Source organism: Vipera berus, assembly GCF_964194415.1.
Source record: "Vipera berus genome assembly, chromosome: 1".
Classification (NCBI taxonomy): domain Eukaryota; kingdom Metazoa; phylum Chordata; class Lepidosauria; order Squamata; family Viperidae; genus Vipera; species Vipera berus.
The window spans coordinates 26,617,692-26,642,791 of NC_138202.1; the positions used below are offsets into that span (position 1 = coordinate 26,617,692).

Consider the following 25,100-nt stretch of genomic DNA (forward strand, 5'->3'; position numbering starts at 1 on the left):
CCAAGGCTGTGCACTTGACGAAAGAGATGGTGTTAGACTTCTGGAGAAAAAAGGAGGAACCTGCCCCACTTCACATCGGAGAGAACTGTGTAGAGTTTCCTCCTTTAAATTTCTGGGAGTCTACCTCTGTGAAGATCTGACCTGGAAAGTTAACACAACTCAGGTGGCTAGAAAGGCCCAACAGAGGCTTCACTTTCTTAGGGTCTTGCGGAAGAACAGGGTAGAACAACAGCTAATGACCCTCTTTTACCGGTCTACTATAGAGAGCGTCCTCTCGTATGGTATTGTGGTTTGGTATGCTGGTCTGACAGCCGCGGATAGGAAAGTATTACAGAGGGTAGTGAGCACAGCACAAGACATTGTGGGCTGTTCCCTGACACCACTGGATGACATCGCCAGGGCTCGTTGCCTTGGAAGAGTGAGGAAGATTCTCAGGCTGACTCACACCCTGGACGGTATCTCTTTACTCGCCTACCATCCGGTAGGAGATATAGGAATATAGCCAGCCGTACCAACAGGCTGAAAAATAGCTTTTATCCGTGGGCTGTTAGGCTTTTAAATGGGACATAATCTTATGCAGAATTGACTTGGGAGGCCAGTGTGTGGTGTAGTTGGTTCACATGGTGTGGTAGGATGGAGGGTTTGTTGTCACTGTCTTGAGGGGAGAGAGCACGGGGGGGAGGCTCAGCTAATCTCAATGTAAACATGTTGTACTTTGACAATAAAGGTTTATTTATTTATTTATTATTGATTGGGAAGTTAAAGGACCATATCTGAAGAAGACAGCTTCCATATTGTTGACAAGAAAACAATACAATGTATCCTATAATCAGAGCCGACCTCAAGGGAGACCTGACTGTAGTTGGCAGCCATAAACCAGGGAAGCAAATTAGCAACAGCAATAGCGCTTAAGACTTACAGTATATACAGCTCCACGGTGCTTTTCACAGCACTCTCTGGCAGTTTATAATGTCAGCATATTGCTCCCTACAATCTGGGTCCTTGTTTTACCAACCTCGGAAGAATAAAAATGCCGAATCAACCTTGAGCCAGTCAGGATTGAACTGCAGACTATGGGCAGTTAGCCTGCAATATTTCATTCTGCATGATCAATGTACTGTGTGAAGAAGTTTCAGTTAGAATCTCCAACGTTCCTCTTCATTTAATGACCCCCCCACACTGTAACATCAAAAGAGAGAAAAATCCCAATTCATTTCCCCCAACCTGTGTTTATGCTTCTCTGTACCAACAAACCCTTCTCTTGATTAGTCTTTTCCCCCTATCTAAAACACTGATATTTTAGCTTGCTTTGTTTCCGTCTATGGAATCCTTCTCTTACTCTTCATTTCCTTTCCAACAGATTTTTCCTTGAGCTCAACACGTCCTACGCTGGTTGCCTCGATGCCTTCTGCACTTTTCTCAGTTGCCGAAGTTCTTTCTTCATATGCTTTATGGCTTGCAAAATACTGCTCTGCTGGGGATCATCTGCCGCTTTCTCCAAGTAAAGGCGGAAGTGTTTGATGATTTCTAAGAGTAGCACTTCTGGGTCTTCCCTTGCTGGGTGAAGATGCAGCATCCGCTCACAGGCAATAGCGTAATTTTTGTGCCAGTTCACGGGATGAGTTTCATACGTGTTTACAATTTCCTTGTACAGCTGTAAATCACAGAAGACGGTTCAAGGATTGAAGAGAATTCTCAGATATATCATTTCCCCGTATTACAAATATTTGCTCATTTTTTTAAAAGCAGTCAAGCATGGCATAAACAGCATCTACATAAAATAAAGTCTCTGCAACTGAAGAAAAATAGGACACCATTTATGAGCATATGTTTTAAACCATGAAATGCAACTCTCTGCATTTCTATTCAGAAATAAGCCCTGCTAAGCACTCCCCAGTCAGTGTGTATAGGATTTGAGCTAAGAGGTTTCATGTGTGCGGCTGATGATTGGGCAAACTGCTCTGATGTCATCCAACTGAAAAGAGGAATAAAGATGTAGGATTCTCAGGGGGAAACTAAAGAATAATAATCCCAAGGATAAATCTGAAAGGTAAACTGGAAGAGAGAAGTAAGAGAGAGAAGCTAGAGAGCAAAAGGGTTAGGATAAGCAAAAATGAACTGAAGATGTGTTTTATTTCTAGTGGAGCCATTCTGCCTATGAAAACAGCAAAAGAACTGAACTTGGGTTATTTCTCTAAATTGTATCAATTTTATTCCTAGGTCATCATTATTCAAACATGGGAGAGTGGAAAGAAAAATGTGCATGCACTTGAGTTGCTACTGATACAGAAGCAACACCAGTCCTTCTTCATATTCACACAGTTACAAGACCTACAGGTAGCAAAGCATGACCAAAGCTCTCAAGAGGGGAGGAAGACATAGAAAACTTGCTGTGATATTATTCTTTAGCTAATCACCCATGAAAGAGGCTCTGGCTCCGTCTTTGATCATTGGAAATACCTTCCTGCTTCTGCTTGGTTCTACAAGTTGTAAGATGAGGTCCTACTCTAGTAGAGGAACATCAAGGCACTACCTTAAGTGGACTTTCATAGTTGCCATCCCACTAGTCTGCTAACCTTCCCAACTAAGCTTAGCTGTGGCACCTGGCTTGCTACCACAAGACAGTGAAAAGGTCCCATAGTCCTGGGGCAAACTGAAGGAGAACCTCTCCAGCTATCTAGAGGTAGCACTCAAGAGCAGTGAGGTAGAAGCAGCTATCATTGCCCTAACGAATGAAGGCAAATATACGTATCCGAGGGTAATGTTGCAAGATCCAATCTGGGTCAGTCACCGGGACCAGCAATTTAGTCTTCCGAGCTTTTGGACTCAAGCTGGAGCCGATCTTCAGGGAACTTCTCTCTGTAGGAACACTTTGCTAGAGAGAAGTTCCCTGAGGATGGGCTTCAGCATGAGTCCAAAAGTTTGGAAGACTAAAACTCTGGTCCCTGTGACTGACCCAGATTGGGTCCTGCAGCTATCATACCCTATTCAGAGCCCTAAAGCAGATGACGGCAGGGAGAAAAAGATACCAATCCAGCCTTATGCCTAGTGGCCAGACAGATGGAAATAGATTGCCTGGTTGTGGCTGTACGATATTATATAAATTGATCTGATGATTGGAACCAGTGGAAAGGTCAACAGTAATCAACCATATAAGCACTGGGATAGATAGCACCCAGACCGCAGGCGCATCCCTTGGTGCCCAAATGACATTTTAAATAAAGTTTATTTATCAAAAATATATTAAATGGGAAGCTGGTCTGCTATAAAGCCTCAGCCCCTAGCAACATAATGACTTTCAGGGATGTTTGAAAGCATGGTAATTGGCCCACTCAGATGAAAGGGCGCATCACAATAACCTAGTACAGTGGTTCTCAACCTTGACAATTTTAAGACATGTAGATCTCAACTCCCAGAAACTCCCAGCCATCACCTGGCTTGGGAATACTGAAGCTGAAGTTCACACATCAAAACACTGGTCTAAACAGGTGCATTAAGGTTGACCTACCCCGACACCCATTTTGTGAATAGCCAGTTTCGTACTGCATCCACTTTTTGACTGCACTGACTACATAGTGCAAAATTACTAATGATTTCTGCCCCAGACTTAGGAGTTATCAGTGCGCAAACATATAGACAGCTTGAGCTTTTCTATCCCAAAGTGGAAAGTGCTCACCTTATAAGCAAGTGTGTAAAGCTTTGCTTTCTCTTTCACAGATGGGGAACCAGTTTCTGCAAGGTCAAAAAGAAAGAAGGCTGTTTTCATCCTAGGAGGAAAAAGAAAAACAGAAGGGAGCTGTATATTCTTTAAACAGCAACTGACATCCATGAAGGAGAAGGCAGGATACTACTTCCCCATGGAATGATTGTATCCTAGTTTACTATACTAAACTGGTGTTTACTAGGTATGGCATTAGAAGTTGTACTCCAGAACATCTGAAGGGCACAATTGTCTTAATTTATTAACTCAAGGTAATATTCCATTCTTCTGCTAGACACCAGCTTCTGCTTCCTAGATTCTCAACATGCTTCCTCTGAGCTTTATCTGCTCAGTGCTACAATGTGCAATATAATTAATTTGTATGTAGCTTGATATGATTATCCTCTCTTTCAGACCTTTTCTGAAACATGGGAAGGGAACAGCCTCTCACCTGGCTTGCCACATCTCTTCATTTGCTACCAATTCCCAGGAAGATGAGTCAAACCTTAAAAAGAAACAGGTAAGTTGATATGCAAGGACAGAGGTCCCCCAAAGACAGAGCATGAACAGGATAACTGAAACTTTCCAGATACAGTTGAGGAAATGGGAACAAATATGATGATGTTATCCCTTCAGTCATGTCCAGCTCTTGGCGATTCTATCCAAACCCTCTCTGGATCCATACCAAACATACTTTTGATGCTACCACTATATCTTCACTAATGACAAAAAGAATGAAGGGTAGAAGGTTTCACATTTGCGCTCTTCCAACTCCCTTCTTGCAACTTTTTAGAAGCTACTGTCAACTATGTGTCACTTACCTTCCATATTCCTCAGTCCAGTTATAGAGATTTTGGGTACGTTCAATCCACATTTCGGGATCAAAGGGAGCTTTTGAAGATACAAGTTTATCACAAGAGCCCCAGGGCCAAAGGGAATAGTCTTTTTTCCAGGTAGGGTCACCTTCATGGAGTCCAATACAAACAAAGGTGTCTTTGCTAATGCAAAAAAAACAACAACAAAGAAATTAATAATTAAACAGATAAGCGGACTTGTACAATGGTGCTTGCCTGTGATAGCACTAATAGCAACTAATATGAAGAAAGCTAGGAGCACTGATTGCTTTATGTTGAGTAGTTTCAGTTGTGTAACTGATTAGAAATACTTGCCTGATCTTGTGCATGGTCCAGCTGCTAGGTGCAGGATGAGGAGAGTTTACTTCAAGACTTCACAGAAATTCAGTACAGGAAGAGGCCATTTAGGCTACTGAACCCAACCCTTTGCTTCAGGCAACAACCCAGTAATTCTCTACTTGAACATCACCAGTGATAAGAATATTCCATCTCTCAGAGTAATTGATCAAACTGATCTTACTATTGGGAGGGCTTTTTTCCCTAATATTCAACTAGATTTTTTTCTTCTATAACTTAAATTAATTATTCTTTGTTTGAAATTATAGAATACAGGTCTTAGCCCTTTTCTGTGTGATATCCGTCCATACTCTCAAAACAACCACCGAGTAATTCAAGACTAATTATTTCCAGCCCCATCACAAAACTTTAATTTTAGTTTTCTGCTCATCCTTACTGCCCTTGTCTGAATCTGTTCCAAGAGAGCAACAGGTTAGGAATAAGAAATGTTACCTGACTGTGGGCCACCTGTTATTCCAACTACCCTGGTTAGCCTTTCCTAAGGCTCTATAAACCTGGCTTTGTTCCTACAGCTGGGGTGTTGAATGTGTTAAGGGCCCTGTTTCCTGGCTATATTGTTAACTGGCCAAGTATTTTGGCTGCCATCTATATTTAATATGGATCTTTCTATTGTTTTAAAATGCTTTTCATGTTTTATTTCCAATGTATTATTTTTAATTGTAAGTTATTCTGAGTCATTGACTGAGATGGGCGGCTATAGAAATTGAACAATAATTGAATAATTTACTGAGTAGAAGATGAGATTGGATGTGTTCACAATTGCTTTAAGTTACCATAAAAAAACAACAAGATAGCAATACTGCTAATTAATAATGGTCCTTAATTTTTTATATCCCATCTTTATTATTTTTATAAATAACTGAAGGTGGTGAATAAATCCAGCACATCTTGCTCCTCCTATTTTCCTCACAACAACAACTGTGTGGAGTGGGCTGGGCTAAGAGAGTGACTAGCCCAAAGTCACCCAGCTGGCTTTCATGGCTAAGGGAGGACTTGAACTCAAGGTTTCTTGCTTTCTAGCTTGGTGCCTTAACCATTAGATCAAATTAGCTTCTAGCAAAGCTCTAGGTATTCCATGCAGTTAGCACCACATTCCAACAAAATACTGATAAATTTCTCACTTGTACATAGAGACACACCTGCCCTACCAGTAGCCACAAAAGCGTACTTGTTGTTTATCTCTGGCTGTGTGAGCACTGACTGCATACACCACCCTAGTTGATGGTGCAAAAATGAATATTAAAATATTATGTATTATTGGGGGGGGGGGGTTTCCTTCAAATCAGTCTGGACACCTAGTATCTGTCTCAACAAGTCCATGCATTTTCTTGGTGACTTTTGGGAAATAGTATGCCACTGCCTTCTTCCTAGGGCTGAAGAAAGTGTGAGTGGCCCAAAGTTAGCTAGCTAGCTGGTTTCATGCCTACTGAAGAATTAGAACTCATGTTCTCCCAGTTTTTAGGCTGTTGCCTTAGACTGCCACATCAAGGACTATCTATATCAAAATTTGTCAAGGAAAATGGAATGAATTACTGCAAATTATGCATACATGGTAATAAACAAGCAAGTAGATGAATTTGTATACCTTGGTAGAATGGAAGAATGTTTAAGCATTTAAATGCAGACGTTGAAACAAAGGATGATAGTGCATATTCTATTCTATTGTGAAGAAATGAAAATGGCCATATATGGCTACATATAAAAATGGTCCTCACTGTTATACAGAAGTGAGAGTAAACATAAATTAAGGCTAGCTAAGTTTCCTTTTATTTTTGTCTCAAGTCTTTCATATCCTTGACTTTACATCATTTACTCCTTTTTATGCACATTGTATAACACTGTTTAACATGGCAGGGAATAAGAAGACAGGTATGCATTTAGGCATGCGTGCACATGTGTCTGTATGCTAGTAGGTGAAAAGAAATGCTTACTGTCTATTTACTTTGAGGAAATGATGAAGGTTGAATGTGGTTGTTCCATCAGGTAATGGCCCTTCTACAGGATTCCAGTGGTCTCCAGGAAAAGTGACCCGGGGTAAATGTTTAGCCAGCTTTGGCAAATACCAATGGTAAGTCATCATCTAGCACATGGGAGAAATTGTATTTATTTAAAATATTTACATACTACTCTTTCTACCATTCCTCAGCCAGCACACATATGCCTGCGCTCCCTTACTCTCTCTAGACACACGGATGCACACACGAACACACACATAAACACACACAGAGAACAAATTCTTTCCTGTAGGACATCTATGAACCAAGTAGAATAACATCTCATACGTACCATGACCCAAAGTTTCTCTTTTGATATTCCCAGCCTGCTTTGGAGAAGAGGTGAACCACATTTAAAGGCAAGGTGATCCTGGGTTTTAGAGCGTAAGAACCACTTCATGTGTAGCACAAAAGTATCTTTAATGATTTTTAGAGGACAGGGTTGTGAACTTTAATCACTTTGCACTGTTTAACGTCATCTCCCATTTATTCCACTTTTTTGGTAATTGTTTTTCTGACATTTGATGCATTGGTAAGTTTTATTTGTGACTGCACTGGAAATACTTCAGATCACTCACAAGAAAACACCTCTCTGCTGCTTATCACATCTGCATGCAGCTTTTGGTTTCCCCTTGAGTCTGAAAAATGGTGTGGTTGCTTTAATAGGTCACATTGGTCAAAAAGGGACTATGGGAACCTTAGTCTGAATAATCTGCAGAAGATTAGTTGCTTCACCCTGACTTTCAGAAGACAAGAAGGTATAGGGAACAGAAATTCATGCACATACATTCTCACATCTGTCTCTCCCTAAGTACTCACAGCAGAAGAACAATCTGGTATCTTCCTGACATTTTGGGCTATAATTGCCTACCACCCTACCTCAACCAGAATGGCCACAGTTGTGCCATGTTGCTTAGAGAATATGGGATTTGTAGTCCCAACAGATCTCTGGTCTATACAAAGAAGGAGAATGCTGGCTTAGACACGGATAAGTTCCTTGAGGGCAGGCACCTGTTGTCGGCAAATTGCCATCTGCATTTATGGTACTATGCAACAACAACTAGCAAAAGTGACCGTAGTGGTGTTGCAAACAGGCAGCTGTAATTATAGCCTTGTCCTCTCATGATCACGCTCCAGCTAGATCATGGTCTTTGCCCGCAAGGCAACATTTTTCATTCGTTCCAGCCTACCAATGGAACAGGCTTACGTCCCTTTAAGATGCATTTGTGTTACAGTCATGCTATCTCTCTTTTTTCTGACATTGCCTAACAAAAGCCTCAAGGTGATTTTAAAACTGAATGAAAACTGAATTTTAAATGTATGGTCTATTTATTCTTTTAATTTTTTATATCATATTTTTATTGTATGACTGCAAGTCATCTAGAACAGGGGTCACCAACCCCGTGTCTGTGGACAGTCACCGGGCAAGCCAGAACAAGCAAAGCCCCATCCTCAGAATGCAGGCAGCATGCAAAACCATGCACCCCCACTGGTCCACGGAAAAACCTCTCTCCACGGAACCAGTCCCTGCTACACAAAAGGTTGGGGAGCCCTGACCCAGAGCCACCTCTGCAATGTGGGTAGCATTTACTAGTAATAAATAGAAATATTTAATATTTTAACAAATAAAAAAAATCATAAAATAGTAACAACAATAGCATTTAGACTTATATGCATCACTCTATGAGTGGTTTATAATGTAAACAATGCATATTGCCCCCAACACTCTGGGTCCTCATTTTCCCAACCTCAGAAGAATGGAGGGCTGAGACAACCTTGAGCCCTGTTAGGATCAAACTCCAGATTGTTGGCAGAGTTAGCCTGCAGTACTGCAAAACTGTCACCAGACCTTATTAACCATTTTCTTGAAGGCAAAAACCTATCAGTATGATTGGAGGTGAGTTTGGGAACTGTTGAGAGGTGTGGGCACACTCCTTTCCCTTTGTCACTAGCCAGCCTCCACTATAACCATTTCTTCCCCAGCCTTTGCCCCATCTATCAACATTTTGATAATCTCTTTTAACAGTATTCTACATTTTTTTCCTGTAGGGTGCAACATACCGGCTTTCCTTCACTGCAGCATTCAGAGAAGACTGACAGCTGTTGAACCTGCCTTTCTGTTTTTGCCAGCTCCCCTCCTCCCTTGGAAGCAAGAAACTAGCCCAGAGGCTAGTTTCAATTATTCAGTTCTATAGGGCCCAGTTAGTTGCACAATAATGTTCTTGGAACAAGAAGCACAGTCATAAATCAGAAAAACACAATTCACCAATGACCCAGAACAGATGCAATATGTTAGAACAGAAATTGGCAAAAAAGACAGCATTATCCTATGGTGATTTCTATTCAATTGTGAATAAAGATGCTAAGACACACTGAGTTATCTTGTATCTAGTATCTCCATGGGGACTTCAAAAGCAAAATTCAAAATGGGGACTTCTGATTTGCAGTCATTCCATGATACCAGGTTATTTTCTACTGACCTCTTGGTCAACTAAGGTGATATCAGGTCTTATGCCCTCACAATGATGCAGGTAGCGAAGAGAATTCCCAGGCAGGTCCCCTCTTAGCAAGATTATGGCATCTGGAGGCATGGAGGACAAAAGATTCATGGCAAACCGGTCAACAACATTGTTGTTACTTTGGTCACAGACACTGGTTCAAAAGGGAAAATAAAAACAAAGAAAGAGATCTGTCAACCTATCAAGCAAATATTTTGTTTTCAGTCCATCCCCAGGTAGCTACATCAACTGCAGTCTTTGAAAGGAAGGATGCTATGCACAAAGGAAGAACTTGAAAATACTTTGATGGTAACAATGGGCCGCCAGATACCTCAGGTATGCTGTAATGGATAGAGTTAAACCTGAAGCATTGTGTAACCAGATTTCAATCCCCCTCTCAAGCAGAAAACAAAGCACCAACATTCTTGTATCATCACTTTATTTTCAAATGAAATTCAAAAACCAAAAATTCATTCTTTAAAGATTTAAAAAGCTATGGTGATAGCCCAAAATCTTGCTGGGAAATGGAGCCGACTACTTAGGAACAAAAATAACTAAGATACAGAAATTTATCCTACTTGCTTGCTGATAAATTGCACATTTTTTCTGCCTATAGTAGCCATTTTATGACTATGAATCCTCCCTAGGGTAGGTAGCCCTTTTTACTCAACAGCTTACTCTTCCAAACCTCTACCGCACCAAGCCCCTAGCATTAGAACACTACCAAGAAAGTAAGACTGACATGAAGTTTCATTAATCAGAGCTAATATTAGGATACAAGGGCTTAGGATGCAGACTCTCAGAAACTGAAGAAGCAGACCTCCTGCTTTCACTGATGAGTCAATTAAAGGAAAACTCTCTGTGTGAGATTTGAACCTCTCTTTCTGTAAGTGCCAAACAGAAAGACTAGCTGCTTTTTCCCAAGATACAACATCCATTTGTTCTTGGTTCCAAAACATTCTGTTTCTTTCCTAACCTCAGTGGGTTATACTGGTTGTCCTTACCATAGGAATATGATAGAGAAGTTCAAGAATCAAATCCCCAGCTGGAAACTTTTGGGTAAAACTTTGCCTACCACAACCTATAGAGATAACGGAGGATAGCAGAAGTTCTATGTTCTACGTAAATATTGGGGATTGGAGAAGAAAAAAATACGGACATTAGTGATCAGTCCACCAAACATTATTAACTGCTGTCTCCCTGTTAAATTACCTGTAATTGGAATAGATTTGAGCAGTAACAAAAACAGCTGCCAGAAGCCATTCCAAACGGTAAATCATTCTGCTGTTTCCAACAAATATCTCACCAAGACAAAAGAGTAAAGAGAAGCCAAAGCCAGCTAGAACGACAGTCACTGCATTGCTTTGCATCCAGAATCGCTCAACCTGTTGAAGAAAATATTGTGGTTTTGTCGTGTTCTGGAAGAGTGATAGTTTATTGCCCTTTTCCCAACATTTCCCACGCCTATGAATGCAGCTTTTGAGGATATGGTGCTTCCAGGGCAGTGTTTCCCAACCTTGGCCATTACCAGGGATATGGACTTCAACTGCCAGGATTCTTATAAATGGCCATCCTGGCAGTGGAAGTCTTGCAGTGGAAGTCTACAAACCCTGAAATTGACAAAGTGGGAAACACTATTCTAGGGGATTATGGATTTTGAAGAGGATGTAGCCCAGTCATGCAGTACAGGTGCTTTTATTTTATTAAATTTTTACACTGCCCATCTAACCTAAGTGATTCTGGGTGGTTTACAACACCACTTTCCATCCGGTTTCCAGCTTCCTCCCCACTAAGAGGACCAAAACGCAGGAGCATTCTCTGCCAGAGACCTCAGTGAAATGTTGTGAACCAGGAGAGGCCATTTGAGGCCAAACAGGCAAATATCTTAGCTTGGAATAAAAGTACTTTTTATTTATGTGTTTCCAGGTTTTAAACAACGTTTGAATGATGTTTACAATAACATTGAATATGAATCTGTAAAATGAAAGTACATTTCTAAAATGCACGGTACTTCCTTCCATAATCCCACTTTTGTTTTTAAATTAAAATGATCCCTTTTAATGAAGCAAACTCACCACCCCCTTAAACAGGGGCTTTGAAATATCCAGATTTGCCCTCCAAGCAAAGAAGAAAGAGTATGTCAATAACATTGATGCAAACAGCCAAATCAACTGTGACTTCTCTGTCTTTGGCCTAAAGTGGAGAAAAGAATATAATTTGAAAACTTTATAAAGACAGTTTACACATGCAACAACAAATTGCAAACTGAATAAAGCCCGTTACTTACATTATTCTACATATAATACAAATTAAAAGGAGAGGTGAACACCAGTGACAGTAACTGGAACAAATCATGAAAAATAAAATCACACACAGCTGTTCTCCAACTTAGTGTCCTCTAGGTATGTTTGTACTATATTTCTGTTACTCCCAACTATGGCAGTGACACGAGCTGGGAATGATTGATTTAAAGTAAATAAATGAACAAGTTTTTTCAAAAGCTAGTTTTGTTTAAAAAAATAATTGAATATAACAAATATACTGAATTTACCAAAAAGAACATTGAGTCTGAATTGAAGATGATCCCATACTCCAATCTAAGAAGAGATAAATCTACATCTATCTGCATGCATGGGCAAACTCTTCCCCCACTTTATTAATCTAGGGTTACCAACTGTATATGAAAACAATCCTGAAGACTTTGTCTTCTACAATAAATTTGTCTGACACACTTGTATGCACATAAAAGCGTATACGTGTGCATAAACTATATGTAAACACTTTCACCAAACTCTATCATCTCCCAGACATATATATGTCAGGGAGAAACTTGGTTCAATCCAACTTTCTGGGTCTCCAGATAAATATCCAATTTGGACATACTTAAGCTTGAAATAAACCCCAGTACCTCACTGCACAGCATACACATGCCGCAATTGCAAAGGCCTGGACAACGAGGGAAAGTTCCATCTTCATGTGGGTCACCTGAAAACTGCAAGGAAGCCAGACAACAAGAGTATTTGGCAACAAAAGATAGCAAAAGTTTATGGGAAGATGAAGGGGGCCACACACTATAAAATCACCTGTTGCGGAAAAGCTAAAAGCAGATGTCAGAGCATCTGGCAAATGGATGCTTTCACAATGCAGAGTAAAATAACTGGATCAGACAGGGATTGGGTGCCTGGATAGGAAGTGCCGAGTCCTCATTCTAAGATCCAGTCCAACAGCACACCCAAGCAGGGCCTGTTCTCTCTTTCTTTCCACATTTGCTTTTATCTGGCACTCAGGAATGGCTGTGTTCCACCAGCTATCACATCCAAATAACTCACAATGTCACAGGATAATAGTCATTTCCATCCATATCACTTTCACAAGTTCACCCTTAAGTTCATTCCAACTTGTTATTGCATCTGTCCTTTTTTTAATCCATAAATACATTTGCATTTATTTATTATACTCCACTTAGGGATTTTTTTTTAATGGAAAGTGAGTTACAATGGTTATTTGTAAATGCATACATTTAAAATGTGTTTTATTCTTTCTGCTAAGATCTTGAAACATTTGGGATGTCAAAAAGGAAGATAGGATGAAGATCACAAGACTTTACTCTCCCCAAAGTCTTTTAAATCTTCCTCTGCCTAAAGGGCAAATTAAAGCTGCAATCTTGAACCCACTTACTGCAAATAAGCTCCACTGAACGCAACAGGAAATGTTTGTGTCGGATACGCTTATAATTACACTATAATCCATGCATTTTGCATTCACTTACAGCAATACATCAGTCATACTGGATCCATTTTCCAATTTTGCCTGCACAGAAAAGAAGAAAATCAGGAATATTTATACAGTGTGTACAGTCCGTTTTGGTTAACCCAGCCAGCGCCCAAGATCTTTATTTTGGAATATCCATGCATTTCATCAGGAACAAGCAATTCCAAGCTAAGCCAGAAGGGCTTTGGTCACTATCTGGCCTGCAACCACACTGTGGAATGTTAACTTAAACAATGCATTATTCAAATACATCAAGGACTCCGCAGCAAAATATTGCAGTTAAGGACTCCTGCTAAGAGCTCCATCACTCCATCTTCCATTCAGCCTTTCCCCTTTATATACCCACTATATCTTCAGACAGTCAATACTGAACATGCTCAGTTCTGACTGGACAGTTTCACAACATATACCTATTTATAGTCCTGAAGACCTGACATCACATGTGCCAATCATTATGGAACAGCTACATGGTTGAAAATGAGTTCTAGATTTTCATTACTTGGGTTTCATTAATGTCAATAAAAGTATATATTCACATAAGGTTAATGAAAACTGATGAACTCCCTTGCAACCACAGCAACGCTGTACAAGATTGCAACCTCTACCAGCAAGACAAGCAAGGGGACGGGAAAACTGATGGAATCATTTCCTGCTTATAAGCACCATCCCAGTTCAAACAGAAATTATCTGAAATACTTTCTGGCTGTCATGCAAATAAACCCTGCCAACTGCACATGGCCAAAGGCTGTCATTTTTACTCACTGAAAAGTCCTAAGTCAGAAAAACTGAGGATCCACTGAATATTCATGCCCAGATACACCCGAAGCTGGCTTGACTGCTGCAATCAGACTGGCCTTAACACACAAACACCCCTTTTGGGAAATGCTAATACCAAACATAATCCTGTCCAACGCCTGAGTTCCTCTGATCACTTCAAGGACAAGCTACACATCAATTATGTACTGTAGTAAGTTTAAAATATCACTACCAAGCTCAAAACATAAAAGCAGTTAAGATGTACCTACCTAATATGAATTATACAATAAGCATACAGGGAACCAGTACAGTTTAATAAACCACTGGAGTTTATTGGAAGTTCAGGTCCAGCTTTCAAGTGACCTGGTGACCATTTGCCCTGCCTTGACTCAGCCCACCTAAGAGGGTTGGCAATGAGATACAAAGTGGATTCCTAGGGTAGGAGGAAAGACATGATACAGATCTATACAGCCTTCATGTACCTCTGCCAGAAGAGAGCTCCAGTCTGCCACTGGGTTGTATTAACCTTCATGTAAACTGAAAAATGCCATGACTTGAACAGCTGGAGGGGATTTAAATGATTTCTCCAGTCACCAAGTGATTATAGCTATCCTAAGGAACAGGTGCAAGGGCTATTAAACTGCAAGCGACAAATAACAAAATGGCAATAATTTGAAATCCCTTCTGCCTTTCAGAGCCTGACCTATGAGCTGAACAGATGCAGCATCACACAGGTTTAGTATTTAAGAGAAACTTTGTTCTTAAAAGGAGAACTCAATTTACCAGATTGAATGTGCCATACTCTTCCCGGAGAAGATGGGTGGTAAATCCTTTAAAGGTTGTCTGGTCTCCCCAGGTCCAGCGGGCTTTATTGAGGTAGGCAGAGATAGGCAAGTAGAGATAAGGCAGACAACCAGCCAAGAAGCAGAAACTTAACTTCAGCACATGGCTCAGGGTCAGCTCCTACACCAAAAAACATTTTACAACATTACATGAGTCCTCTGTTTGCATTACACTGCTGCAACTTCGAGAGGGCAAGCAAGAGAGAATTCAGTAATAGCTAAGATTCACTTAGTCCCAATCCTGCTAATCTGGAAAGTTTTAAAAAGATGACTTTTCCCCCAGGTTTTGGGGCAAGATAGTAGATCAGGGCCGGATGCGTCATGCTGAAACCGCGCCCACCCCAGCTACGGCAATGGGGAAAAAGTCGCGATACGTTGTGACATGTCATGTGACGTGGTGAGTTTGACACCCCTGTATAGTAGATGGTCCCATCTTCTGGGACTTAAGAGTGACTTATACCTTTTCATAGTATTATTTCTAAATTTGCCGTATTGTTTTGAAATATATCAGCTGGAGTTGCAAATATGTTGAGTTGGATGACTTCAGTGCATAAATCTTCTAAATTAGGAAGCAAACAAGTAATATACTGACATACAGAGCTGACATCTTAATTTGCATGTGGAGTCTCAAAACATGATGTTAAAAATGGCATTCTCCGTGGATTACTTTTGGAAGGTGACATCACCCTGATCCTTTCTGCGTGGCAGGATGCAATTTCAAACTGAAACAAATAGTATCTGAGGCTCCCAAGGATCCCATCACTGGCACCTTTGGCCATTGAAGTTAAGCCATGACAGGACCAGATATCAGAAGGGCTGCAAAGGGGAGATAAACCACTTTGCAATGATTAAAAATTGGATGGTTTTTCATCAATGCTCCCCCCCCCCAAAACAAATTACATTAAAATCTAATGTCTTAAAAGTCTAATGCTGATCTTCAGCACCTGTAATTGGGGAACGAAATCAACAAGTGGCAGGAATGGCATTGTGACGGATGTTCATGGAGATTCTCAGTCATCCAGATCATGGCTGTCAGCAATTTCAGCAGTTCCAAGAAGGTTCTACACCCATTTGCACTATTCAGGTGACCCTGAGACCACAGATAAACCTCCAAGTGGCCTTAATGACTTTCTGAAAAAGTGCTGACGGCCAGATGACTGCAAGGAATATAAATCCATCCAACTTTCGCCCTTCAGTTAGAACTAAAGAAGCTTCTTGGATGAGAAGCAAAACATCTCAAGGAGAAACAAAGTACAGTTGCCTTTTGAAAAAGCATCTTTGGGACATTGTAATGGAAGTTTCAACCCTTTTGTATGTGCAGTGATATCCAGTGCTTTTTTTGTAAAAGAAAAAGGTGCCGGAACTCACACTTGTCATATAACCCGCCTTGCCTACCCTACAAGGTTCCATTCAAAAAAGGTGCCGGAACTCCGTTCTGAGCGTTCTATGAGGAAAAAAAACCTGGTGATATCACATGCACATACGAAAGGGTCAGGACTACAATCACAATACTCTCCATCCTGCTGATTTTGACACCCTCACTTTCATAGAAGCCCATGGGCCTACTCTTAGGGGTACCAAAAAGGGACAACTAATATTCTGAGAACTATGGATTACACAGGGACATAATCTGAGTTAGCCAATTTAAATTATTAAATATTATGGGTTCAGGGTAGAATTTACAGTGATATTACCATAATGGTCTCACATCCTCTTTCTTGAGAGATTCATACTTAAAAGAATTCTTAAGGTGGTAGAAAGGAGAAAGCCACCTTTTTTCTGTTAAAATCAATGGCAAGTCATCATAAGCACATGACTAGTCTTGTGGAACAACAGAGGGACCAACCAAAGGATGGAAGTGGAGTAATCATTAAATGGAATTTACAAGAAGCATTACTTGCAGAGTAATGCTAAAGGGAATCAAGAGAGGATATGATCCTCAAACAAAAAGACCAGCTTTGGAATCTCTAAATATACAACAAGAGGATGAAGAAGTTAAGTATCTCAATAAACCTTTTAGGAAAGAGAAAGGGTGATCTTGGCTTTCAATTCTGCTTTTGCAGACTTGTTGAGAGCCTTCTTCAATTTCATTTTCTGATTTGTAAAACAGAATCTGTCCCAAAAGGCAATTGGGCTTTCTTGGTTTTTTCCTTGAAATGTTTCATTTCTCATCCAAGAAGCTTCTTCAGTTTTTGAGACAACCATGACCTGGATGACTGAGAATCTCCATAGACAAAACAGAAGCTGATGCACTCAAACTAAGGCTGAGCATAAAGATGCTTCCAAATTGCTACGGTGGCAGCTAAGAATTATAACACCAAGTGATGTAGTGAAATATATTTTACATTGTTCAAAATATAAGAATTCTAGCATTAATAATATAATACCCAAAAGTATTCAGAAGTGCCAATGTGCTCCAAACGTCTTCTTTAGTGACTGACAGATTTTCTTGTTTCATCTCATTTTTTTACATCAACATATAAACCTTAAAAGAACCAGAAACTGGGGGACTTCCAGCTTTGCGCGGTAGCAACTGGTTGTGGGCTTGCGGAATCTCTGCACCCCTGCAGCTAATTTCACCCTGCCTGGGGACCCTAAATGGGTCTAAGTCGCCCCAGAGAGGCGATGAAGAAAGAAGGGTGCTTCAGCGATTCCAGAATGGCAGCAGCCGTTCCGTTCGACTTGGGGAAAGCCTTCTAACCCGACAGGAGGAAGGCTGGCCGTATTACATCAACCAGCACAAGCTACTAGCAACCGAAGTCCAAAAGCACTAACCAGCACAACTGTGAACAGCGTGCTTGAAATTGGGTAAGGAATTTGATCTTGTCTTTTCTATTGTACATTTAATTTCTCGGACAAGATTCCCAGGAAGCAAAATACCTCCGAAAGGGAAGGAGGGGGATTTCCTCCCCACCTTTATACTAACGGAAGCGGTGAATTAATCTTTTTATGGAGGATCAAAAATATATGACGTGAAATAAATATAAAACCTGAAATTTAAAACTTAAATCTGGATAAATCTAAAATTGTTTGAATGGTTAAGACATTCATTTCAAAGATAATTGTTTATTTTGGAAATTGAAAAACAAATAGTTGCTGACACCTAGTGGTGGATGAAGACTATGACAGCTATGACTTTAATATAAGATTTGGCAAAACCTGGGAAAAGCTAATCTATGTTTGTGACCTTCAAAGTTTTAACAACAAAGAACAGCTGTGACAAAAAGAAGACAATAACCTGGGCTGTAGACAAAGAGAGAATTATAAATTTCAGGGGAAAAAATCTTTTTTGAATTATTTGGATTACAAACATCTATTTAATTGGGACTCTAAAGCTATTTGCAGAGAAAAGAAAGGAAGAGAAAAACTGAAATTCTTGGCCATCATGGATCAGAGACATGTAGAAAGAACATATCAAGAAAACATAAATACTTCACAGGAGGAGATATACAGTATATTGCAACTAATTCAAATAATAATATTCAAAGAAATCCAAAATAACTTTGAAAATATAAATCAATCTATTTCTAAATTAACTCTACAACAAAAAAAATTGTTGAAAACAACAGAAAAGGACCAGATAAAACAGATAAATGGATACAGAATTGAGAATAGAGACTTAAAGATGGAACTTAACAAAACAAGGAAACATGATTTAATCCTAGTGTGTGTGGGGGGGAATTCACAAGAATTGGAAAAAGCAACTTATCCCTTAAGACTTCAAAATAAATCTGAGGACAAGAAAACAGATTGTATAAAATGGACTGTAGAGATGTCCGGAACATCGGAGAGAAAGAAAATGATAAGAGAAGCAGAGAGAAAGAAAAAGATTTTCAACTAACATGGAAAGGCAGAAGCCCCGTACAAAGACACTTTACCTGATTTACTTTTTATATCTACAGCAACATTTACGAACATATGGAAAAACTTTTTGATTCAGCAAAATACATTGATTAAGAAAGATACTGGGCAAAGTAAAAAGACTAAAGTGGAAACCAAGAAAATAGATGATGGGACTTACCAGAGAGAATACTTAAAAAAGAAACATTTGTTTGAATATGGTTAAAGAAATAGAAAGGTTTTGGAATATATATGTCATTCTAAGAGGGATGAATTCCCTAAACAATATACCGGTAGTATGCTTTTTTCCCTTTCTTGATATGAGTAATATAAAAAAGTTGAAATGACTTAAAGAAAATGTTTTAGATACTTAAATGTGATTGAATTTAAGAAAATTATAATGGATAAAAATGTTTTGAATCAGAGTTAAAGGACTAGATGACTAGATGTATTAAATGGAATGTTTAAAGATTAAACATATTTTTAATTATGGTTAAAAAGAATAAAAAATTTAGGAAATAAATATATATCAGCTTAGGAGGGATATATATTTTAAGTAGTATGTTATTTTTTATGTTTCTTTACTCTTGCTCTCCTTTCTTTTTTTTTCATTGTTTTACCTATTTCTTAAGAAATGTAACAGTGTGAGATGGTTCATACGGAAAAATAGAGTTAAATTTTTGAGAAAATCTTAACCAGTAAGAATACCTAGAATTTGATGGGAGAAACAAATTAAAATAAGGACTGTAACAGGATCTATGATAAGGCAACCAGAATGATTGGATTATATTGATGTGATTATTATATTGATGTGATTATTATTTTTAGGACTATTGGGAAAAATTATATATTTAATTTAATTAATTGTTATCTATCAAAACAATAAGAATTGTATTAACTCAATGTTTGCAAAAGAGGATATTCTGGGAAAAGAGGAAATCAACTAAAACCATTATGTGGATTATGGATTATAGAAATCAATTGTTAATGATTGTTTTACAAATGTAACCCAGACAACACACTGTTCACCAATTATTGTGATTTATGTTTAAAAAACAAATCAATAAAATATATTAGGAAAAAAACCCAGAAACTGACATGCTACAAAGGCATCTTTATTTCAATAGTGTCTTTGAGCTTCAAAGGGCCATGTAAATATCCTTAAGAAATAAAAATAATGGGCAGCTGTAGACTAGAACTTTGTTTGGAAATCTGCTATCAAGTAAGAAAAAAGGGAAGCAAGGTGGGAAACAAGGTATGTTCAGGCAGGTAGAGGAAACAAAGAGGGTAGTAAGTAATTGACAGCTATTCTGTGAATGAACAATCTCCAACCCAGCACCTTTCTCACATATAGTTCTCACTTAATGACTGCCCTGTTTAGCAACCATTTGTAGTTACAATAGTGCTGAGATTGTATCCTTATGACTGGTCTGCATTTATGATTATTGCAGCATCCTACAGTGTCATAATTGAGCTTTGGGCACTTCGTGGGTGCTTATGATCATCACATGATCACCATAAGTGAGCTTCACAGCCAGCTTCCAACAAGCAGAACCAATGGAGCTTTATGCAAATTTATGCAGCTTTATGCAAATTTATGCAGTAAATTTGCATAAAGGATGTCTTGTCTAACAACCCTATCACTTAGTGATGGGGTTGCCAGTCTCAATTTTGGTTGTTAAGCGAGGAGTACTTGTATTCTTAAAATTCCAACTCTGCCCTTTAACTCAAAAAGACAGGACACCCTTGCAGTTATTTTTCTCATCTCTACATGTGAAACAGACAGATGCAGACTTTTTATTAATTCTGTATCCTCCTCTGTTTATTATTATTGCTGCTTGTTGTTATTTGGAAGTGCCCATTGTTCATCGAGTGGGCCAGATTGTGGGAAGGAACTGTCCGAGCATGTTTCTAGACTTGCAAATACTCACACATTCCCTGAACAAGCGAGAGGAAACCCACAAAACAATGCAAAGCACGTAGATCACAATGGTATGTTGGTTGCACATGCTTAGTCCACAAGAGAAGGCACCCACTTTACAGATCTGCAAAAAAAGGAGGGAAAACATAAATTCTACTCATGGATTTAAATTGGTTTTTCAAATTGTTTTTGTTCTTACAGTAACTCTGGGGCATGGAGCGGTTTGTTCTCACTGCAGCATTTGCAGGGGTGTTCAAGGTTGAGATGCATATCCCAAAGGGTGGAGCTTGCAGCATAATGGCCCAATACTGTGTTTGTCCCTTGGACAAAAAGGCAGCCAGAGCGGTGGAGGATGCCCACATCTGATCATATGGCTCCCTATTTAACAATCCTGGAAGCCAAAAGTTGACCATGGCTGGTCTTATAAAAGATACAACAGTAAGAACTCGATTGGGATTATGAGAAAATCCCAACTCTTACGCAAACACGATGCATCGGCAGTGGGTACGATCTTGTTGCTTTCTTAGCTTGGAAGAGAAGAGTGCAAAACTATGCCACAAATTTGAGACAATCATGACTGAAGAGCTGCAAGGTTGCAAAAATAGCTTGTTCTGGAGCCATGTACTGTCATGTGTTGCCTATTTTGTCCTGGGTGAACATTCTTTCCCCACCCCCAAGCTGGGCTCCCTTCTGCATATCAGGAAAGAAAGAAAGAAAGAAAGAAAGAAAGAAAGAAAGAAAGAAAGAAAGAAAGAAAGAAAGAAAGAAAGAAAGAAAGAAAGAAAGAAAGAAAGAAAGAAAGAAAGAAAGAAAGAAAGAAAGAAAGAAAGAAAGAAAGAAAGAAAGAAAGAAAGAAAGAAAGAAAGAAAGAAAGAAAGAAAGAAAGAAAGAAAGGATACATTAAGAAAGACTTCAGGAAGTACAGCTGTAGCAAAGAGAGAGTTCCTAATTACACCCAGGCTCAACTTGAAAAATTACTTTGGCTCACACCAGTGGCAGGACCATACACTCGCTTTTCATACAAAGAGGCCCACATACCTCCGTTTAACAAGATCAGTGAAGGGAAAGGACTTTAGACCAAGATCTTGAACTGTTGCTGCTGCCATTAAAAGCTACAACTTGTCCAATTCCCAGTCAGTATCTGGCAAGTTACAACCCCAATATATTCAGAGAATCCAAGCATGAGGAACAATTGGCTTAAGCCACCCTATGTAGTTTGGTCCTAGTTCCCAGAGGCTTAAGGGGAAGGGAAACCATTCCTGAAGCCTTTTGATCCTAAGTAGGCTACCTTTGATCTCTCTTTTGCAGTTGTTGCTTCCTCGAATTGCACAGAAAGCGCCATCAGCAGCCCCACAAACAGATTGTTTAAGCTGAAAACCTCTGCTGTGATAGACCATTGCCACGTTAGACGGGAAAACGAAAACATCCCCACAGCAAAGACTCCTGCCGCCTGCGAGCCAGAAAGCCTGCAAACATAGATAACAAGAAAATGCATCTTTTCCTCCATTATTACTAGTCCCCACTCATCAGAATTAAATACAAACAAACAGATGCCACCTTCATGGTGCTTCTCCTGCTATCACCCCAAAACCCATACTATAGCGTCATGAAAAAATATCTTTCTTTTGGCAGGATCCCACCAAAGCCTAGCCTGTTGGCATATTTTTAACACTTGAATTTTAAATTATTAACTAATTAGGTTGTTATTACAGAAGAACAGCATCCCAAGATGCTGATAAATCAGAACTACAGAAGCTTCACACAAGCTAGAACTACAAAATACTATGAGACAAGGTGCACCGTAAGGCAATTTGGTGCACATGCCTTTGTTAGCTTCTATCTAGATCAGTGTTTCTCAACCTCAGGACCTGTTATGTGGACTTCAAGCATGCTGGATAACTATTCTGGGAGTTGAAGCCCACACATCTTAAAGCTGCTAAAGTTCAGAAACACTAATCTGGAGAGTCTCCACAAGCGCAGACCGAGTCAGCTCTGCACTTTCTGGAAACTGAACAAGGCTTGTCCTTGAACAGGGGAATTGCCTGGGACCCCCAGAGCTGCTGATTGCCCTGGAAAATTGAAAAGAATCCCCTGGATATAAGCAAGGGCAAAACACATCCATGTTGTCAAGAAGTGATCGAAGTGATAATGTGGGAGTAAAAACCAATCCCTAGGAGGAGAGACTGAAATGGCAAGGGAGGGTTTAGCTGAGAGAAATGACGTTTAGAAAGAAATGTAATATGTTCCTCGAGGAGGACATCACAAGGAGAAGGTCAGGGCCTCTCCTTTCATATTTCAGAGTGCTGGATATGGAATAACAGATTTAAGTCATAGGGAGTGGGATCAATTACCTCGATACGTGTTTCTCAACCTCAGCAACTTTAAGGTGTGTGGACTTCAACTGGCTGAGGAATTGTGGGAGCTGAAGTATACACATTTTAAAGTTGCTGAGGTAGAGAAACATTGACCTAGAGTGATTGATGGTGGCTCTCACTCATTGGATATGTCCAAGTGTATTGCCATTGTCTTGAATTGCTCTAACTTGGATTTTTGCTTTGAGCAGAGGTTGGATTCAATGGTCACTACCAATCTGATGAGCCCATGAAATGCCTTTATGTAAGAACCAAACAACACAATGTGCCTAGATACTGTGAACTACAACTTGTACAAGTATTATAAACAGTATTTTTATTTAGTATGTACTTACCTCTAAGCCAGGGTTCCCCAACCCCAGGGCTGCGACCCTTTCGGAACTAGGTCACAGAAGTGATGGGTGAGCAGCGCGAGAGGTGGGCACGTGTGCCTACTGCTCGAGCAAATGGAGTTGCGTGCAGACAAGCACTTGGCCACTGGTTGCGCATAATCAGTGGCTACTTGATGGCATTTACATCATTGGAAACACAGGCAGCATATTGTGAATACCACTCACTAAAGACTGTTTGTATTTATGAGCTTCCTAAATGCATCTGGTTGGCTGCTCTTAATGACAGGATCTGGACTAGATGTTCTGTTGGCCAACCCTCATAACTAAGACTGCAAAGCTCAAATGGTCACACTGTTTCATTTTCCAAAAAAGCTGAAGAGGAGAGAAGAGGATCACCTCTCCTAGATCTGATCCAAAAAAAGCCTTTTCGGGTTGAAAGTTTGGTATAAGCCAAATTTACTGCTGTTAACAATCTCAGGAAGCAACAAACATGAAATGTATTATTGCCATATATTTCTTCTTGTAAGGGTTTCTGGATGGCCCATATAGGAAATCTTGAAAGGAAGCTTAATAGAGCAGAAGCCTCACCAGTCTCAAGCTATTAAAAGTATTTAAAATGTATTTATTCTGAATCCAAATAGCTCAGGGCAAACTTTCCTTAGGGAAACAATAATCTTCTATTTCACAAGTACAGAACAAATGGGGAGAACTAGAAGTCTTAATGCAGGAAGATGAATATGATTCAGTGGGCAATGGTGAAACATAAGAGAGAGGAAACTCATAAATGGTATGCAAGGATTGAAGAGTACAATTTATTTGAAAGGAACAGGCCACACACAAAGAGAGAATGTCACATTTGAAGGAGGTGTACCCATGCCCTGAGATCCAGAAATCTGAGCATGAATGACCAATCAGGAATATTTGGGAAGAACGTAATGGAAGGGAACAACAAATGTGTTACTATGAGGTTGTATTATAGACAACTGAAACAGGTAGAGTATCTGGATAATATTCTTCGGGATATTAATTTTTAGAGATAAGACTTATTAGTAATGGAAATTTTAACTACACAGACATGGGATGGATGACTGTCATGGCCAAGACCACAAAGCTCCCAAAATGGTCTTATTGGTTTTATTTTCCAAAAAGCTGAAAAAGAGATAAGAGGATCATCTCTCCTAGATCTGATCTCAACCAATGGAGAAGAGCTAGCTGAAAACCAGAGAAGTACTAATTGGGATCTTCTGAACAGATATTCTCAATTTTTAAATGAAGTATAACTGAGCCTCATTCCAGTGGGGAAAAAAGGTGGGAGAGGGGCAGCTTAGAAAATCATTGTGAATCCATAGGGAACTTTCACCTCCGCTAAGAGTTAAAAAGGACAGAAATAGAACATGATAAAATCTGTATAATCACTAAGCAGGTATACTAGCAAAGAGCACATGGTTACAGAAAGAAAGCTAATAAGATTAAAAGGGGTCTTATGTTTCCAAGAGAAGGTAAAAACAATACAAGGGGGTCTTTGGTTTCATCAGCAGAAAAACGTCAAAGGAAGGGTTTTAAGTCTCCCGCTGGGAGAAAATGGGAGAATAAGTAAAGGCAAAAAGACAAACCCTCTCAATTCCTATATTACTTCAATCTAACTCACAAAGTGGTAATGTGTTCAAATGAACTAAGCAGAAAAACTGACAACAGGAGAAAGACATGTAGAGAGATAGCTGAGGAATTCTTAACTAAGTTCAGTCTTCCAGAGCAGACCAGTTACATTTAAGGGCCTTGAAAGAACTTGCAGAAGTCATCTGCTCAGAAATCTTCCTGGGTTGGATTTACTTAGACCTGTTCCTTAGGTTAGTCCTGAGTTAT

General features: G+C 39.6%; 1 protein-coding gene across 4 annotated transcripts in view; it reads right to left on the reverse strand.

Moving 5' to 3' along the window:
* Positions 1-355: 355 nt before the first annotated feature.
* Positions 356-25,100, reverse strand: part of TMEM260 (transmembrane protein 260) — a 47,123-nt gene continuing 22,378 nt past the window's right edge. Inside the window, exons 1-14 of one of the 4 annotated variants that reach the window (XM_081315355.1) lie at positions 23,241-23,389; positions 21,822-21,999; positions 20,544-20,657; positions 14,714-14,893; positions 13,173-13,213; positions 12,312-12,395; positions 11,479-11,596; positions 10,616-10,788; positions 9,386-9,557; positions 6,843-6,991; positions 4,522-4,698; positions 4,152-4,205; positions 3,677-3,767; positions 356-1,654 (exon numbers count right to left, since the gene is read on the reverse strand). In XM_081315355.1, coding sequence (XP_081171481.1) covers positions 1,385-1,654; positions 3,677-3,767; positions 4,152-4,205; positions 4,522-4,698; positions 6,843-6,991; positions 9,386-9,557; positions 10,616-10,788; positions 11,479-11,596; positions 12,312-12,395; positions 13,173-13,213; positions 14,714-14,893; positions 20,544-20,657; positions 21,822-21,959 — 1,761 coding nt within the window. In that variant the 5' untranslated portion in view covers positions 21,960-21,999; positions 23,241-23,389 and the 3' untranslated portion in view covers positions 356-1,384. Of the gene's footprint in view, positions 1,655-3,676; positions 3,768-4,151; positions 4,206-4,521; positions 4,699-6,842; positions 6,992-9,385; positions 9,558-10,615; positions 10,789-11,478; positions 11,597-12,311; positions 12,396-13,172; positions 13,214-14,713; positions 14,894-20,543; positions 20,658-21,821; positions 22,000-23,240; positions 23,390-25,100 lie in introns of those variants that run through there. The other 3 variants (XM_081315353.1, XM_081315354.1, XM_081315352.1) reach the window with 3 other exon arrangements.